The sequence below is a fragment of the Mytilus californianus genome, unplaced genomic scaffold, assembly GCF_021869535.1.
Source record: "Mytilus californianus isolate M0D057914Y unplaced genomic scaffold, xbMytCali1.0.p SCAF_35, whole genome shotgun sequence".
NCBI lineage: Eukaryota > Metazoa > Mollusca > Bivalvia > Mytilida > Mytilidae > Mytilus > Mytilus californianus.
Window position 1 is genome coordinate 2,134,722 of NW_026262685.1, and position 20,547 is coordinate 2,155,268.

The window sequence follows — 20,547 nt, forward strand, 5'->3', positions numbered from 1 at the left end:
AATTCCTACAATCAAATTTCTAAACATGCATTAAAATACAATTCTGTGCTCCCGTAAACATGTGTACGTAAGATGCATGCATGATCCGTCATCAATGACCTGTAAATCATAAAACCAATAGTGATCGTGTTTCTCCGACATATATATTTGAGCGTCACGTGACTTCAAAACACCCTCGCGCGCGCGGACCTAAAATTAGAATAAAACATTCCATATCCAAATATAGAAAGTGAAACTTCCAAGACAAACTGTTACTCAGTTTTTTCCTACAAGTTCAAACAAAATGAACACACAACACGTAAAAGAAACCATGAAGTACGAGTTCCAATAGAAAATAGAGTAAATTAAAAAAAAAAAAAGAAGATGTAAGGAATTTTATTCATTAGGATATCCTGAGTCTGTCCGTTTGGGAGTGCAGGATGTATAAGTACGCAGCCACGTCGTCGGTCAGAATATCGACTTAAAGTCCTAGGCCTCGCTAAGAGAGAGAGAGTGCCATGCAGACTTTCAATCAATCAATCAATCATTCAACCAACCAACCAACCAACCAACCAACCCATCAATCAATCAATCAATCAACCAAACCAACCAACCAATCAATCAATAAATCTGTTTAATACGGGGTCCAAGATCACAATTGTTTCTTTTTCGCTCGTTCCAAGAGACCCTATCCCATGTGTTTAATTAATATGTCAGTCAGTCAGTCAGTCAGTCAACCAACCAACCAATCAATCAATCAATCAATCAATCAATCAATCAATCAATCAATCAATCAATCAATCAATCAACAAAATCAATTTATCATGTTTCGGAGGGGAAATACCGTTTAACAATTGTTTTAAAAACAATTGATTTATATTTTTAAATCTGAACTTCTAGTTTCTGATGAATTTTGTTTTCAATGGTCTTTAAATGTTTGCTAAGCAGAATTCTTATTGTCGAAGCCCGTCTGGTGAACCGTTATACAAAATTGATCAAATCGATTTTATTATCTGTTTCTAGGTCTTTCAAAGAAATTGAACATTACTTTTATCTGTAGTAAACTCGTTAGATTGATTCTTTTTTCTCCCTTGGACTATATGCATGTTTAATTTTTATTCATTGTATACTGGGAATCCTTATTATAGTAGATATTTCCTAAATGCATGTCTCAAAAATTTTATTTTATGACACAATAAAAACTTGATGGTCTTCTTCACACCTACGTGTGAACATTAAATTTCAAGTCTTTAGTTTATTGTGGCGTGTTTTGTGTACAATTGTTGGTCTGTTGGTCTATTAGCCATGGCGTTGTCAGTTTATTTTCAACTTATGAGTATGAATGTCCCTTTGGTAACACTTTGCAGTTTTAAATTTAGTAACTGTTTGATCTGATGTTATAAAAGATATGTCTACCTAACTTGCTAAATAACTCTTTATCACGAAAGCATGTACTCTGAAATGAATGTTTTACAGCTCTTCTTTCTATTCCTGTTGCCTAACCTTTATATTGCCTATGAGTTATCATGCCCACATTCGTCACATTGGAGATCAAGAGCTGAAGGATTATGTACAATTAGACTGGCATTTCAGTATTATTGCTTATGGGATACCAATAACAAATCGTACACAGAATCATGTTCAGAAAAACCAGACGTTGCGCCTAAAGGTAAGATGTAACAACTAAGTATACATATACAAACATTGATAAAATGTATTACTCATTAATTAAACGCCAAAGATTACAGAATATCAACTGCTATAAAAGTTAATTCAGCAAAAGCATGTTTTGAAATGTTAATTTCTCAATCATATAAAAAAGTTTAAACTGGTGCTTTTTTCCATTCCATGCAATAAAAGTAATATAATCAATAGTTTAATTTTGTATATATAAAATATATCCTGCACTGAGGTTTCGAATGTAGTGTAGCTTCAAGAATTTTAGGAATGGTAACGTGTGATCATTCCTCAAATATTGCTTTCTTTCAATATTAATTATGAATTAATGGAGATAGTAAGTACAAGTCAAAAAGACAGTTACCCAACGTCACACATAACAAATAAAAACCATTTAGAGGTCAAGATGAAGACTTTTTTTATAGACAATTGTTTGCACAACACGTCGAGCACTAAAACTTGCAAGGTGAAAAAAGGTTGTCTTTTTATAGTCTTTTTAATAACTTTTACGGCATGATTTTGGTAGGTACGGTGTATCTTTTAATACATTTGAAAATAAGAAGAGGTGTTATGATTGCCAATTAGACAACTATCCACAAGACACCAATTAACATAACATTAAACAACTGAGGGTCATCGTACGGCCTTCGATAATGAGCACAGCCAATACCGCATTGGGACAATCTCTAAAATCAGGTATGTACATATGCCAATATATAGATATTATTTTTAGTTAGAGGTAGATACAGAAATAAACACACTAACTTGTTTTAATCTAGTGTTGTTCGCAAAATTGATTAGAATTACTACCTGCATTGTTGGACAGCGAATGAAAGTACCCAGTTTAAGTTTAATACTTTTGCATGCATTTAGGAAGAAAATACATTGTCGAAGGATCACCAACATTTGTTCAATGCTCACTTGATCGATATCAACCCATAATATTTTACCGGAATGCTAACAGTCATTGCATCTTACTCAAATCAATGTGCGCTGAAAAGGGGCAGACACTTTCAGGTCAGGGTTCGACAGAAGATGACGTCAGATGTCGATGTGATTACAGACAAGGATATGATTACGTAACCAGACCAAAAGATATTTGTTATTGTAATCCTACACAAGAAGACTGTTCATGTTTTCAGAAACAATGTGATGACACCAAATATCTCTCACCTGGTACGTATTTACTATATACAAACACCAATTACTGCTGAAGGCATAGTCTTAGAAAAAGGGCAGTGTTTTGGATTTGTGAATTTTGTAACAGTTTGTTAAATTACACTTATTGATATTAATATTCTTTGGAATAAGAGTACCAAAATATTAAGCAAACACATATGCAAAAATGTTTTACATCATCACCTATGTATTGTATACAACTATTAAAAATTTATTTGATAAGGCCATTAATCGCATGTTCCTTATTGAATTATATATTAACGGTGCATCACAACAGCTTCTTTACATCGATACAATACCTGTCACACACACGAAATTTTCTACATTCGTCCTCAAAAACGTTCAAAGTCTAATGTTTTAGAAATCCCCAGGAATTGTAAGTCTGGATTAACATGAAGTATAGTTTAAACATATTTTATTGTACAAAACAAATAGATTAGGCACACGTTTTCAACTTAGTTCCGTCTTCTCCATGCAAGTATAGTTTTTATGCCTACTGTTTTTATACCAGTTGTTTTGTTTTGCATCATTCAGATATGAAGAGTCAAGCTATTTCAAACTGCTTAGTGTTTTCTTATGTTGCTTTGTTACACCGCTGTGCCAGGGAAAGGCCTGCGGGGAACGGTTAAACCCTAAGGGCAATCATAGCCCATCTTTTTTTTACTCAGATACACAAGAATCAAAATACAATGTAATACAAAATATACCTTACTGAATAGCTACATAACGGCTCAACACTAATAAAAGGGGTACGGGATAAACGTCTATAAGACAGTTACCAAACAAAGTTATTCAATGTGGATAGAGTATGGTGTCATTACGTAGACTACGGCCAAGTACCCCACACGTATGACAGCACCTAAATCGCCTATATCTAGAAATAACAACCACTAAAACTCATTTACCGAAAGGAAATACCAGCAAGACACAGCGATTTAAAGCCCGATTGAGTTGGATCTATAACAAATGGAGTACTTCAAAGTTGATATATATATATATATATATATACATATATATATATATATATATTCATATGGACAGTGCTACTTACTTACTATTGTGATTATATGAAGAAGAAGAATTGTTGACAACACAACAAAATTGTTTAAAGAATGTACAGGTAAACATGAATAAAATTTACTCACGGTAACTGTCAAAATTGAACAATAAGTTCAGTTCCCTATTTACTACATCAACATTTGGATTATTTGCTATGATATGCATTCTAATTTTACAGATTATCAGTGTGTGATGAAGGATGCATCCCTAGTCAAGTTTCAATGTGGACCGATAAATATTTTACAGTGAGGCATATTTTATAATGTAAAATGACGTTTATTTTATAATAGTTTTAGTCTTTTTATGTATAATTAAAAATTGCACATCTACTTTCAAAGAACAAATTTTCCATTAGCTGTCATAGTTTACTTGTATGAGAGTTTGTTAATCATTTCTATATCTTATAACATATATATGTATTTTCTGTATAAAAAGAGCAATTACCGTTTTAAAGTTAAAAACACAAATGAATTATTTTTTACCGTTTTCAAATATTACTATATATTTATATGTTTTAGAGAGAAAGACACTACTACTTCAAAGAACATATTGAGAGGTATCTATAAGCATATCTCTACTTATATACAATCGTCTGTTTCAACAAATATAAAGATTATATTATAAGGTCGGAAAATGTAGCAGGGAAGCTTAATAGTTCGCTAATGTACGTTATCATATTAACCTGGTGACTTTAAATAAACACAATGGTAGAGGATAATTCTTCGTTCATATCGAATTATCATTAGTTAATAAAAGAAAAAGAACCTAGAACTGTAGTATTTCAGGCTGTTCTTAGAGTGTTTAATGTATCAAACAGGAAGTTTAAAAACTGGATAAAAACAGACAGGTTTTGCCACACCACGAGACAGTCAGTAACGGTCAATAGAAAATAAAATAAATACCATATGATCAAAACGGATGGAAACAAAAACAGTGGTCGATAACCTTTAGATTGAACACCATGATTTCGAATAAGAATCTGTCATGAACTTAGCTATTCTGGATAAAAGTAGTTACTGTATTATACACGGTACCTTTCAAGTATCTCTGACCATGCAAGTTTTTATATTAGTGTTGTTGGTTTTATCAACAAACTTTTCCTATTCTTTGACATCGCCAAAAGATTGTACAACTGGAGCATAACAAATGTCTAACATAAGAAAACACCATTGCACATAAAAATTCTCTAAACGAAAAGCTGAATATCAAATTAATTTCAGATTCTACAGTAAAGGCAACAACCAATGGGCAGATTGGTGGAATTGTTTTGCTAGTAATTATTATTGCACTATGTATCGGTAACTATCATTTATTTAATTTGTTAAGAGTTATTCTAAGACACCGTGGTTTCAGTTTTGATGCATGATGTAAACAATTGCAGTATGCGAGTACACATGAGGACTATATGAATACTCCGCATTATTACAAAAGTGCACATATTGATTTAAAAAAAAGAAAAGAAACAGATCGTTGTAATCTGTAATTGTATTTTGTGATAAATTTAAATGCTGTAGACTGGAAGTTTTGCCACTCTGACTATATGAAAAAAATATATTCTTATTACAAACTTTTTACAAATTAATAAGATAAATATATTTAGGTTGTGTACAAGTTATCATTTGTACAAAAAATATTATATAAATATTGTACAAAAAAATTGTACAAATTGTGTAAAAAAAATTATCATGTGTATTTTAGCTTCGTACAAATTGTAATTTGTACAAAAAGTGCTTGTACAAGTTACAATTTATACAAAATTTGACTTAAATTCACTTATAACTTATACAATAATTTCTAGTATGGATTTTGTTATAAAAAAGCACTGATACACGCTATGGAATTTTATTTCAATGACCCGACAATAAACCTTACAAAAAAAAAAAAAATACATGAGAGTTAATTCAGATAAATAAAAGAAATTAACCCCAGTGACAACTCTGATAAAATAATTAAAGCTGCCCTCCTGACTATTTTGATAGAATAATAAAAGTGACCCTCGTGACAATTCTAATAGTATACTAAAAATTGGAACCAGTGATAAAACTGATAGTAAATAAGAAATTGGCCTCAGTGAAAATCTGGATTACACTGAAGTTATTTAATGTGTGTGTGTGTGATGTATTGTTTAATACATATTAAACAGTATTAAACTTTGGTATTTCAAATCCATAAATGTACCTTGGGCTAGAGGTCTGTTTTTGTACTATAAACTTGTTGTGATTTGATTTGATATTTTAGTTTTTTTGATAATAGTATTTGTAGCTAACGGTAATAAAACGACAATAAACTAGACGCTTTAAAGATCATATATTGCCCACATAGGTCTATGTGCATCTTTAACAATCGACACTCCCAAACATTGTCGACTATCATAAACAATATCCTTTTTAATAACCATGTATTGCTAATAATCGTTTCTAATAACAATTTCTCTCTACTATATCTTTTATACTTTTTGTCCAATGCATGGGAAGGGTAAAACATTGTCATAGAAGGGCAATCACTCATATAAAGTGTCTACTCGCGATTTCAGCAATTTTGTTTAATATATTGCTGCTCATTAAAAATAATTCTTCTGACTTTGTAATGTTGATCACTTGTTTATATTCTAAAAGGAAAAAAGGTGCTACTGAGTGTGCATTTTACACAAATGTATAAATAGATATATGTGATGATAAGATTGCTACAGTCCTTGGATGGTGTAAACTTCCCACTTACAGCATACACCATTACACCATTCACCATACACCATTACACCATATACCTTGTGCCATTACACCATACACGTTACACCTTTGCACCATACTTCTTCTTCTTCTTCTTTCTGTAACTTCCTCCTGTGGTTAGGAGCACACCAATTTCTTGATTATTCACAATGGGCTTATATTACACGGTCGAAAATAGCTAAAATCACTTTGTTATTTTACAATATAAAACGCAATTGCATATTTAAAAGACGATGGGCTTATATTACACGGAAGATATTAAAAGTTATTCACTTTGTTACTTCGTTACTAATAGTCTAAAATCTAAAATGTCACTGATTCACTTTATGACGATAGTAAAACCGTGGTCTGACACTACTTAATATCTGTATGTCTCTATATTCAATATATCAGCTACCACTTTGATATAACGATTTTCTGTATATCTATGAATTTCCCTATATCAACGTATTCCTAAGTACATCTATATCTCAACTGTCCTCTATGTACTTCTCACTTCTAACTGATCTTTACACACACCCCTATTTTGTACTCTGAAAAGTATTGAAAAGAAGTTTAACTCCATGTGATGAATGATAAATTTTATAATGATAGAGCATTAATCTGTGTTAACCTCTGTTGATGTAATTTATCACACAAATTCCTAAAAATTGATTCAACCTTAATCAAGAAATTACTGTCATTTGGAAGTGTAGAACCTACTAGTTTTCTGCAGTCAACAATTAATTGGCTTAGTGTTTCCCTATTTTAAAAATTAGTTTTCCATTGATGAATCCCAATTTTATTGATTACAGCCTGTTTTAATTGGGCATAAAAAGTCCTTCGGACCCCTTCCAGAGATGGACATCTAGTTAGAAAATGTTGAAGGTTTTCTTCCTCAAGTTTGCATAGCGGGCAAATTGGGTCTGTACTTCCTATATTAAATTCAGCTTTAGTTGCTTGTAAGAGGTAGGTCCCAGTTAGTATTCTAGCTATTGTTATGGCTTTCTTTGTATCCCCTGGAATTTCTATTGCAGTTTTCCAGACTGGATGTATTTCCCCTATATTGATAGTGTCAGTACAGAGTCGGATCAGAGTTGATTTTTCTTTACTTAAAGATCTAAATCTAAAATACACCTTACACATATTCCCAATTCCCAATTCTATCTACACGTTCCGAAATTACCCATAATGCAATTAAATTTCAAAGAAAGCGTGCGACTACAAAATTATTTATTTGTTTTAAAAAACGAATTTTGATCACAATATTGTAAATTACTGTATAAAATTAAAACCTCCGTGTTCATGCCTATGATGGTTTTATAAACAATACAAATTAAATATATATATCAACTGACCATATTTTCACTTTATTATGTAAATCTATATAGCCGCATAGTAAATCAGCAATATTTTGATGTCAGAATGGATTGCATTATACCAATGACAGCAACATTGCAACACAATGACAACAAAAAATTGTCCCCATCAATCTAGATTGCCAGCATGTCCTCTTTTTATTCAAAATATTGTCTCACAACAAAATTTCAGTAATTTTGATACCTCAGGATGACTCATAAAGCAAAACTATTTTAACGCATCAACCAAAACTGACCATATTTGCACTTTATTATGTATATCTATGCCACATAGTGAATCAGCTATATTTTATAGTCAGAATGAATTGTAAAATAGAAATGACAGCAACATTGCAACACAATGACAACAAAAAATTGTCCACATCAATCTAGATAGCGAGCATATACTCTTTTTATACAAAATATTGTCTCGCAACAAAATTTCAGTAGTTTTGATACCTCAGGCTAACTCGTATAACAAAATTATTTTAACGCATCAACCAAAACTGACCATATTTGCACTTTATTATGTAAATCTATATAGCCGCATAGTAAATCAGCTATATTTTTGATGTCAAGATGGATTGTATAATACAAATGACAGCAACATTGCAACACAGTGACAACAAGAATTATCCTTATCAATCCAGATAGCCAGCATGTCCTCTTTTTATTCAAAATATTGTCTTTGCAACAAAATTTCAGTAATTTTGATACCTGTGATCAGGCTGACTAGTATGACAGAATTATTTTAACGCATCAACAAAAACTGACCATTTTTGGACTTTATTATGTATATCTATATAGCCACATAGTAAATCAGCAATATCTTGATGTCAGGATGGATTGTATAATACAAATGACAGCAACATTGCAATACAATGACAACAAAAATTTGTCCCGATCAATCTAGATAGCTAGCATGTCCTCTTTTTATTCAAAATATTGTCTCACAAGAAAATTTCAGTAGTTTTGATACCCCAGGCTGACTTGTATAACAAAATTATTTTAAAGCATCAACCAAAACTGACCATATTTGCACTTTTAATATTATGTTTATCTATATAGCCACATAGTAAATCAGCTATATTTTATTGTAAGAATGGATTGTATAATACAAATGACAGCAAAATTGCAACACAATGACAACAAAAAATATCCCCATCAATCTAGATTGCCAGCATGTCCTCTTTTTATTCAAAATATTGTCTCGCAACAAAATTTCAGTAATTTTGATACCTAAGGCTGACTAGTATAACAAAAGTATTTATACGCATCAACAAAAACTGACCATATTTGCACTTTACTATGTAAATCTATATAGCCGCATAGTAAATCAACAATATTTTGATGTCAGAATGGATTGCATTATACTAATGACAGCAACATTGCAACACAATGACAACAAAAATTTGTCCCCATCAATCTAGATTGCCAGCATGTCCTCTTTTTATTCAAAATATTGTGTCGCAACAAAATTTCAGTAATTTTGATACCTCAGGATGACTCTTAAAACAAAATTATTTTAACGCATCAACCAAAACTGACCATATTTGCACTTTATTATGTATATCTATGCCACATAGTAAATCAGCTATATTTTATTGTCAGAATGGATTGTAAAATAGAAATGACAGCAATATTGCAACACAGTGACAACAAAAAATTGTCCCCATCAATCTAGATAGCCAGCATGTCCTCTTTTTATACAAAATATTGTCTCGCAACAAAATTTCAGTAGTTTCCCTTGCAGAAATAAATCCTGACATCTTTTATAATCAGGATATCTCAAGATTATCCTGGGAAATCCTGAAAATATCCTGTTAGGCATTAAGCCCTGTTTTTAGGAAAAAACTTAATGGGAGAATTCCAGGAAATGTCAGGACTTTCGAAAACAAGCAGCTTAAAACAAGGGGAATTCTCAGGATATCTCAAGACTTTCAAAAATCATATTATATAAACCAGGATATGTCAGGACTTTTCCATCAACATTCATCCTACTTTCAGGACCTTTACAAATTCTATCTGAATGAAAAAAAAAACAAATAAAGTCCTTGATGATTCCTGGTATTGGGACTTAAGAAAAAATATAATCTGTATTACAAATTCAACTAAAGAAAAAAGAAAATCTTTGGGACTGAAGTTAACTATTGTTTATTAAAATATATATTCATATGAAGATAGTGTGTTCTAGCCAGGATTTGAAAAGGGCAGGGTGCTAGTCAGAACAAGGGCAATTATTTAAGCCTCATGATTAATTAGCATATAACTGAGGCTCTAAGTCTAAGGATTAATCAAGTTTCAGTTAAAGAGGAGTAATAAAGTTCAATACTTTTGGCCAAATTTATTTATGTTTGACTTTAAATTCTCAGGTCATTAGTAACAGTTAAAATGGTGAGGTTTTTCTTCCAATTAAGAGAAATTTGAATTATTACTTCAATGCACTTGATAGATCAATTAATGGAAGTAAAGATGAAAAAAATAATTTTCATAATATAATTGTTTTCAGGTTTAAGATAAAAGTAAATTCTGATATGCATTTGCATTCAATTTGTTTTATATTCATCTTTTTTATGAAAAAGAACATAAATTTAAGGCATATATTGTGAAAGGTGATAAAAAAGGGGGAAGTAACTCAAATTATTTTGTCAAACATTTTTGAAATACACAAATTATTTATGACATAAAGCACAGGTGATTGGTGTTGATTAAAAATGTGTTTGACACCAAAACAGTGAGGTGAAGCTATGCACGTAATGGGTCGCTTAATTTGACAGTTTACACAGCAAGCTGAACTTCCTGTTCATGGAAGAATTACGAGTTTCAGTTTGACAGTATTTCAAAGTCAGAAAAATGCAGAGATTTTTGCGATAAAAACGGCAGGGTGCCCGAGAAACGCCCCAGCTTGTCTGGCATAACAGCCGTTGGACGTCAGAGTAATCTCGGACTTAGCCTAAGCAGGCTAAGGTCATAAATGACTTAAATTTCACATCAACAATAAATCGCATTCCGAACTATTTTGGAAGTCTTGAAACACATATATTTTTATCATTGCCAGATATGTTTAACAATTTCTCATTAACAGACTGCTTGCAGAGTTGTTTGGTTTTATTTACAGTGCCGTGGTACACTAGTGGTACGCTGCAAGAAGTCTCTCTTGACTCTTCCTTTCCCCAAAGAATTAAAGATGTAAATTCTGATTTTCTCCAAGTTCACATATGTGCCTTCCTATTAATTGTCGTCCGGCATATAATTAACTTAGAAAATTATCAGATCAATGATGGGCCAACGACAGACATCGTAAAACGTTGGTTTCTCAACGTAAGTAAAATGTAAACAATTCATGACCACGTGGTTTTTTGTAATTGTACTGAACAGTTCGACCCTAAAAAAAAAACCGTCCTAGATAATGCGGCTTCTCGTTCATCCGCATGAAGTTGAACCCTATGCCGATTAAATTAAAGATTGTTTTTTTTTATATATTTAAAAACTGCCCAATAATAAATATTTGTATGCGACACCCTTGATTTATTTTTATAATACCGTTACGGGGACGGATCCACTTCTGGCCGATATGATATGGGGCGAAATTGTCACCTCGACGTGAGCGTACGTGTACTTGATAAATACGTCATCAAAATGTGATTACGCTGATGGAAACCCGATGAAGATGTTTTCAGAAAAGTGCATTACAAATTTAATTTAACAATAAACATGTGTATATAATGATTATAAAATATAATTTATTGAGGAACTATGATTTTTTTATGGTTTTTATTTGAGCAAATCAACATCAGAAAGTCTGAAAGCATAAACTGAAAATATATTTATTTTTAACATAACAATGAATAATTGTTGTCACATAAGAGGTATAACTGGTAGATATGTAAAAATTTAATTGAATTGTGTGAATGGTTCTTTAGCTAAAATAATAAGTCGCTAGTTTTTTTTTATCTTCAGGGGATACACAAAAGGGGGAGGGTAATTAATTTGATTCCAAATGGCTACCAATGTTCTGTATAAACATGCAATAATATTTTTATACACCTAATCGCTATATATTCCATTTCGGATTAGTTCTAAAATTACACAACTTTTTCATCCAGTTGAAGCTATCTGGGGCCCTGTTTAAACAATGCATCATGCATGATACTTTTTAATGAGACCTGTTTAAAACATCGTAAATACTTCAAACAAAATATTTTTTTGACTATAATTTGAGTTTCGAAAAAGTGGATCATAATCTATCAAAGTTTGATATTGATCGCTTTCTAAATTTTTCCCTCCCTCAGCTATGATGGTTATATAAACAATACAGATTAAATATATATATAGATTATAACATGGCATTTTTCATATCAGACCCCTTATAAGCCCTAGGTCATGATATCAGCCCGAGAGCCGACAGGCTCGAGGGATGATTTTGGCCATGTGCTGATAAGATGTCTGATATGAAAAATGACATGTTATGTTATTTTTATCATATACTTCAGCAGATGATGGACATACAGACAAGAACTTTTTTAAAACTTTATAAAATTCATTTATTGTATTATTTGTTCTGCATATTTTAATAGTATATTTTTCCTATTTCCTAATATTTTTTTTTTATCTAAAATGTTCCACTGAGGTTTATTTTCCGGAATTTGCAGAATGACGTCGCAATGCTTTGCGATAACGTAAAAGAAAGGCATGCGATAATAACCGGAAGCAGTTGATATTAACTGGAAGCAGTTGATATATACCGAAAGCAGTTGATAAAAAAAGTCATATCACACGGCTTAGACAATTCTTCAAATTTAATGAATAAATATATGTACAAATTTGTTTTATCAAGGGGTACAATAATACCATTATTTTCTACAAGTATATGATAAATACATGTATTTGTAACTAAAGTACGCATAGAATTTTGCTTGGAATGCAAATTTATCCGCGATCTGCCTTTCTATAAATTAAAAACGATATTGGTTACAATGCTATTATTATCGGGTTTAAAATGTAGCGTAAATCTTATAAACTTGGTTTTCAGATAAAATCGACAAACAAAGCCAAAAACGAATAGTACTTAGATCATATAAAATAATCATGATAATTGAAAGCAATATTGGTGTACAGTTAATCATGTTTATGGCCAGCGTAATATTAATAATATTTTTTTTTCTGCACCAATCAACAGTGCAAGTATGCATGTCCTTTTTTATTCAAATAATTGAATCATCACAAAAAATCAGTAGTTTTCACATCTCAGACTGGCTCCAATATAACATTTTTTTTACTGTCTCAGGAACATATATATATTATCTGTAGTTTTGATACTTCAGGCTGACTGGTACATGTACAACAAAATTATTCTAACGCATCGACCAAAACTGACCATATTTGCACTTAATTATAAAATTGAGAATGGAAATGGGGAATGTGTCAATCTGTTAATTTATATATATTGTCTCGCAACAAAATTTCAGTAATTTTGATACCTCAGGATGACTCATATAACAAAATTATTTTAACGCATCAACCAAAATTGACCATATTTTCACTTTATTATGTAAATCTATATAGCCGCATAGTAAATCAGCAATATTTTGATGTCAGGATGGATTGTATAATACAAATGACAGCAACATTGCAATACAACATGTACAATGACAACAAAAATTTGTCCCCATCAATCTAGATTGCCAGCATGTCCTCCTCATATTCAAAATATTGTCTCGCAACAAAATTTCAGTAGTTTTGATACTTCAGGCTGACTCGTATAACAAAATTATTTTAACGAATCAACCAAAACTGACCATATTTGCACTTTATTATGTATATCTATATAGCCGCATAGTAAATCAACAATATTTTGATGTCAGAATGGATTGCATTATACTAATGACAGCAACATTGCAACACAATGACAACAAAAAATTGTCCCCATCAATCTAGATTGCCAGCATGTCCTCTTTTTATTCAAAATATTGTCGCACAACAAAATTTCAGTAATTTTGATACCTCAGCATGACTCATAAAGCAAAACTATTTTAACGCATCAACCAAAACTGACCATATTTGCACTTTATTATGTATATCTATGCCACATAGTAAATCAGCTATATTTTATTGTCAGAATGGATTGTAAAATAGAAATGACAGCAACATTGCAACACAATGACAACAAAAAATTGTCCCCATCAATCTAGATAGCCAGCATATCCTCTTTTAATACATAATATAGTCTCGCAACAAAATTTCAGTAGTTTTGATACCTCAGGCTGACTCGTATAACAAAATTATTTTAACGCATCAACCAAAACTGACCATATTTGCACTTTATTATGTAAATCTATATAGCCGCATAGTAAATCAGCTATATTTTTTTTATGTCAAGATGGATTGTATAATACAAATGACACCAACATTGCAACACAATGACAACAAAAATTATCCCCATCAATCCAGATAGCCAGCATGTCCTCTTTTTATTTAAAATATTGTCTTTGCAACAAAATTTCAGTAATTTTGATACCTGATCAGGCTGACTAATATGACAAAATTATTTTAACGCATCAACAAAAACTGACCATTTTTGGACTTTATTATGTATATCTATATAGCCACATAGTAAATCAGCAATATCTTGATGTCAGGATGGATTGTATAATACAAAAGACTGCAACATTGCAATACAATGACAACAAAAATTTGTCCCGATCAATCTAGATAGCTAGCATGTCCTCTTTTTAAAGTCATGTCTTAAACTGTCCTGTACCAAGTCAGGAAAAAGTTTCCCTTGCAGAAATAAATCCTGACATCATTTATAATCAGGATATCTCAAGAGTATCCTGGGAAATCCTGAAAATATCCTGTTAGGCATTAAGCCCTGTTTTTAGGGAAAAACTTAATCGGAGAATTCCAGGAAATGTCAGGACTTTCGAAAACAAGCAGCTTAAAACAAGGGGAATTCTCAGGATATCTCAAGACTTTCAAAAATCATATTATATAAACCAGGATATGTCAGGACTTTTCCATCAACATTCATCCTACTTTCAGGACCTTTACAAATTCTATCTGAATGGAAACAAAAAAACAAATAAAGTCCTTGATGATTCCTGGTATTGGGACTTAAGAAAAAATATAATCTGTATTACAAATTCAACTAAATAAAAAAGAAAATCTTTGGGACTGAAATTAACTATTGTTTATAAAAATATATATTCACATGAAGATAGTGTGTTCTAGCCAGGATTTGAAAAGGGCAGGGTGCTAGTCAGAACAAGGGCAATTATTTAAGCCTCATGATTAATTAGCATATAACTGAGGCTCTAAGTCTAAGGATTAATCAAGTTTCAGTTAAAGAGGAGTAACAAAGTTCAATACTTTTGGCCAAATTTATTTATGTTTGACTTTAAATTCTCAGGTCATTAGTAACAGTTAAAATGGTGAGGTTTTTCTTCCAATTAAGAGAAATTTGAATTATTACTTCAATGCACTTGATAGATCAGTTAATTGAAGTAAAGATGAAAAAAATAATTTTCATAATATATTTTTTAAGTGTTTTCAGGTTTAAAATAAAAGTAAATTCTGATATGCATTTGCATTCAATTTGTTTTATATTTATCTTTTTTATGAAAAAGAACATACATTTAAGGAATATATTGTGAAAGGTGATAAAAAAGGGGGAAGTAACTCAAATTATTTTGTCAAACATTTTTGAAATACACAAATTATTTATGACATAAAGCAAAGGTGATTGGTGTTGATTAAACATGTGTTTGACACCAAAACAGTCAGGTGAAGCTATGCACTTAATGGGTCGCTTAATTTGACAGTTTACACAGCTAGCTGAACTTCCTGTTCAAGGAAGAATTACGAGTTTCAGTTTGACAGTATTTCAAAGTCAGAAAAATGCAGAGATTTTTGCGATAAAAACGGCAGGGTGCCCGAGAAATGACCCAGCTTGTCTGGCATAACAGCCGTTGGACGTCAGAGTAATCGCGGACTAAACCTAAGCAGGCTAAGGTCATAAATGACTTAAATTTCACATTAACAATAAATCGCATTCCGAACTATTTTGGAAGTCTTGAAACACATATATTTTTATCATTGCCAGATATGTTTAACAATTTCTCATTAACAGACTGCTTGCAGAGTTGTTTGGTTTTATTTACAGTGCCGTGGTACACTAGTGGTACGCTACAAGAAGTCTCTCTTGACTCTTCCTTTCCCCAAAGAATTAAAGATGTAAATTCTGATTTTCTCCAAGTTCACATATGTGCCTTCCTATTAATTGTCGTCCGGCATATAATTAACTTAGAAAATTATCAGATCAATGATGGGCCAACGACAGACATCGTAAAACGTTGGTTTCTCAACGTATGTAAAATGTAAACAATTCATGACCACGTGGTTTTTTGTAATTGTACTGAACAGTTCGACCCTAAAAAAAAACGTCCTAGATAATGCGGCTTCTAGTTCATCCGCATGAAGTTGAACCCTATGCCGATTAAATTAAAGATTGTTTTTTTTTTATATATTTATTAACGAAGTTCATCTCTGTATTCGTAATGTAAAACTGTCACTACGGTCAGTATCAGTATCTGTATTTCCCACTTCTGAATATTGATGGGTACGTCACAGATTCCTTTTGGGCTATTGTGTGATGAGTTGGTCTTATTATTCCACCACATCATCCAACACTGTGATTGACATGACAGATTTCATTTGTACTTTATAATGAAAAGTATGAGAAGTTCTCTTCTAGAAAAAGTATACTGTTAGTATATTATGTCGGTTGATTGATTTTGTTGCAGGCTAAATATCAAGTGGCAAATATTTCATTCCTGTTCACATATTAAAAAATTGAAAACAACACGTTTAATAATATCATGCGTCCGAAGCGCTTTTCTGGATTTACCTTCATCAGTAACGCTCAAAGCCAAACATTTGAAATCCGAGGGATGTATAAGTACCGAAACGGTTGAAGAGCGATATGACAAAAATACCTAAAGCAAATAGCCAAATCCATCTAAGGTCAACTTTGCCATAGGGAGTTGAAACCTTAGTTTCATTATAATTTCAAAATTTATAAACGGACAATTTTAGAAAAGTTTGTTATAAATCATGTCAGTACCGAAGTACTGACTACTGAGCTAATGATACCCTCGGGGACTGATAGTCCACCAGCAGTGGTATCGACCCAGTGATGTAAAAAATTGAAAACAACACGTTTAATAATTTCATGCGTCCGAAGCGCTTTTCTAGATTTACCTTCATCAGGAACGCTCAAAGCCAAACATTTGAAATCCGAGGGATGTATAAGTACCGAAACGGTTGATCATGACTATTTTTACATTACATTAAAAAAAAATGAAAAAAATATGTTTTCACTGCATAAAATATAGTTTCTATATACCGTTGTAATAGACTAGTTTCATATTACCGACTTTTGACTCCGGATTATATAATTTGTCGACTGGTTACCTTGGACATTATGGTACCAAGTCAGGTAAGAGCAAGCTAAAGAAGTAAAACCAAGCTTTCAATCGGTACAATTTTGGGGGAAAATAACCTGGTTAATATTTTTTTTTCACTACAAAATCATCGGAAAACAGTAAACTTTCCCCTCAAATTACACCGATTATTTGTTTGATTTTACTTATTTTGGTTGCTCTTACTTGACCGAGTACCATGATGTCCAAGGTAACCAGTCGACAAATTATATAATCCGGAGACAAAAGTCGGTAATATGAAAATAGTCTATTGGCATAGTCTATAGTATCAAAATATCATCATCAATGAAATAAATATCTATCTGTTTCCAAGAATGAAGACCGTTTATGTACGCCACATCAAAGAAAATGTCTTTAAAAAATGCAATCTTCAAAATCTGAAAAATATATGTAAAAATGTTCATTAAGTTCATAGCTAGATGCTGCCAGGCTTCTTTTCTTACTTTTTTTTCTAATAAAAGCATTTAATAAGAATATTCATTTCATTTATTTTTTTTCAAAATTCACCTGGCTCCAGACCACATCAATGATCCCGCTTTTCGTTGTCCCGAATATAGTTCCCTTTAATTAAAGTGTATTCTGTCTTCATTTTTTTTCTTTCCTTTTCTCATACATTTCTTAGTTTTTATAAGGTGGAAAAGAAAGAAGAGAGCTGAAATAAATTTTTGGATGTTTTATTTTAACTGATTTTGATATGGAAAGAGTGATTAGGCCAGGTGCAAAAAGGTAATATTTACAGTTTTCGGAACATCTCTTGACTTGTCCATAGGTGTATGGATGTGTATTGGCTAAATTTGTAAGATGTAAGAGTTCAATTTTTCTGAAACTTGGATATATTTGTGGACTTGTACTGTACATTACACATACAAAAGATTTGACAAACAAAACAGGTAATTTTTTTTTAATGCGACAAAACGTTATAAAGAACTAATAGGGGGAATTAATTGTAGTCTGTGGCCACCTTTACAGGAACTACTTTTTCAAAATGTATGGTGTGCATTACAACACAATATTTGAATTGTCTCCCTTTTACTGTAAATCAATTCATATAATCAACATAGGAAAAACAGTGACAGAATAGAGAAAATTGTCTATAATTTTTAAACATTACTGATTTAATCCTTACTTGGAAGCATTTTAAAAATTCTCATGTCTAACAAATAAGCAATTTTTAATAAAACATCCAAATTTATGTAGAAAAAAATAACTATAACAAAAATACACTGATTAAGTGGTCAGATGAAATATGTGTCTTGACTAAAACTTGCTTTATTATACTCTGAAGACTAAAGTGACAATAAAGTCACATGGAAAATGCATTCGGAAAGCATTCCTTGAAAAGTTGCAAGATGTAACAGCCATAGGAGCAAAGTATTTATTTCAACATATTTTAATTAAAAAAAACTATTCAAAATTTAACCATTTTCATCCAATTAATGTTTTTGTGATAACCTTTTCCAGTAAAATGGTTTTATATAGAGAGAAAATCAGAATTTGGTAATAATTGTATAAATAATAATAGTTACATTTAAATGTCAATGAATTTCAGGGAAGAATTCCTGAAATCCTCAGCAAGGTGGTCTATTTCATATGAATCGTCACATCCTTCATATAAAACGTCGTAAACTGCATCTTCATCACCATCCAACATTTTCAAGACGGCAATTACAACACCTTTATACCATTTGTTGCTATTTGTCTCCTCATCAAACCATTCATGCATAATGTGTCTGCCAACAAACTTTTGCTTTGAACTTCTCCTACAACTGAAATATATAACAACTTAAAATTTCAATATCTACGTCAAAATTAAATAAATTTAACAAAAAATCATAATTAAGGATTTCATCAACCATAATCAGTTCAATACAAAAATACAGCTTAACTGTATCTATTATTTAAACAACATTTTCAGATTTTTATAATTTTATATAACATTTTTTACATGACATGTTAAAACTGATGACTGCGGTACACAAAAACATAATTATTCTTATTCTGTGTTCTAAAATTTCTCTCTGATTAACATATCATGTGGTGATAGCCTGGTTGTGTATGGTTACGACATATATGAAGTTTATTACAAATGAATGATCAAATCAACACTGATGTAAATATACATGATCAATTATTTTAAATAATTTGTAACCTCTAGCTCTACTTAAGGATGTTCGCTACTCTTGTTCTTGACTTTTTGTCAGTTATTCGAAAGCCTCTAGTTTTATCAATGTTAGTGCCAATAACAATTTTGCCCGCTAACCCTTACTTTTCTTTAAATAATTTTATTACATATTGTTTAAACAGCCATTTTTGAAAATCTTGTATAATCCTTGTTATTTTTTCATAGTTCTTGAAAGAAAAAAGGTGCCAATGTTAAATATATGAAAAATCTAGAGAGAAACAGTTCCCGCCAAATTTTCAATGGCTTATATCTTAAAAAGCACACGGACCCTTCATTTTTTCTGCTTATTTTGTTCCTTTATTTATATACTATCAATTTATAACAGTCTTTTAAAAAGCTTGTTATTTTGAAACAGAGTAGCGAACATCCTTAACAGGTCTATTTGTTTACACTCCACCTTCAGTTTTTGATTTAAAAGTCTAAATATTGTGTTTGTTTGGATGATGATACATTGATTAAATACAAAATAAAATAATTTTCTTTTATTGCTATATTTCATACACGTTCTTTCGTTAACTGTTTTACATTCTTTTGTATATACAAGTAAATCATGTTAGTATTTTTAGGCCTTTATAGCTTTCCTTGTGGTTAGGGTTTTTGTCCTGTGTTGAAGGCTGTATGATTTCATTTCATTGCTTACACTTTGTGTGTTGGATGAAGATTTGTGTCATTGAATTATTTTTTTTTATTTATGATAATATAAAAATATGATTCTTGAACAATATTCATGTATAGAATAAATAAATACGAACACTTCATAACATTTATGCTTGGGAAGAAGTTTTCTAGATTTACCTTTTTCAGTAACGCTTACAATAAAATATTTGAAAGCCAAGGATGTATAAGGACCAAAAATGTTGAAGAGCTATAAACAAAAAAGGATAAAATAGAAATAATCCATATAGATG

General features: G+C 31.3%; 1 protein-coding gene across 1 annotated transcript in view; it reads left to right on the plus strand.

Annotated features, from left to right (window-relative positions):
- Window positions 1-1,460: 1,460 nt before the first annotated feature.
- The window catches only part of LOC127736657 (uncharacterized), a 35,746-nt gene continuing 16,659 nt past the window's right edge, over window positions 1,461-20,547 (plus strand). Inside the window, exons 1-5 of the mRNA XM_052247215.1 lie at window positions 1,461-1,648; window positions 2,530-2,832; window positions 4,073-4,139; window positions 4,413-4,450; window positions 5,115-5,192. Coding sequence (XP_052103175.1) covers window positions 2,643-2,832; window positions 4,073-4,139; window positions 4,413-4,450; window positions 5,115-5,192 — 373 coding nt within the window. The 5' untranslated portion in view covers window positions 1,461-1,648; window positions 2,530-2,642. The remainder of the gene's footprint in view (window positions 1,649-2,529; window positions 2,833-4,072; window positions 4,140-4,412; window positions 4,451-5,114; window positions 5,193-20,547) is intronic.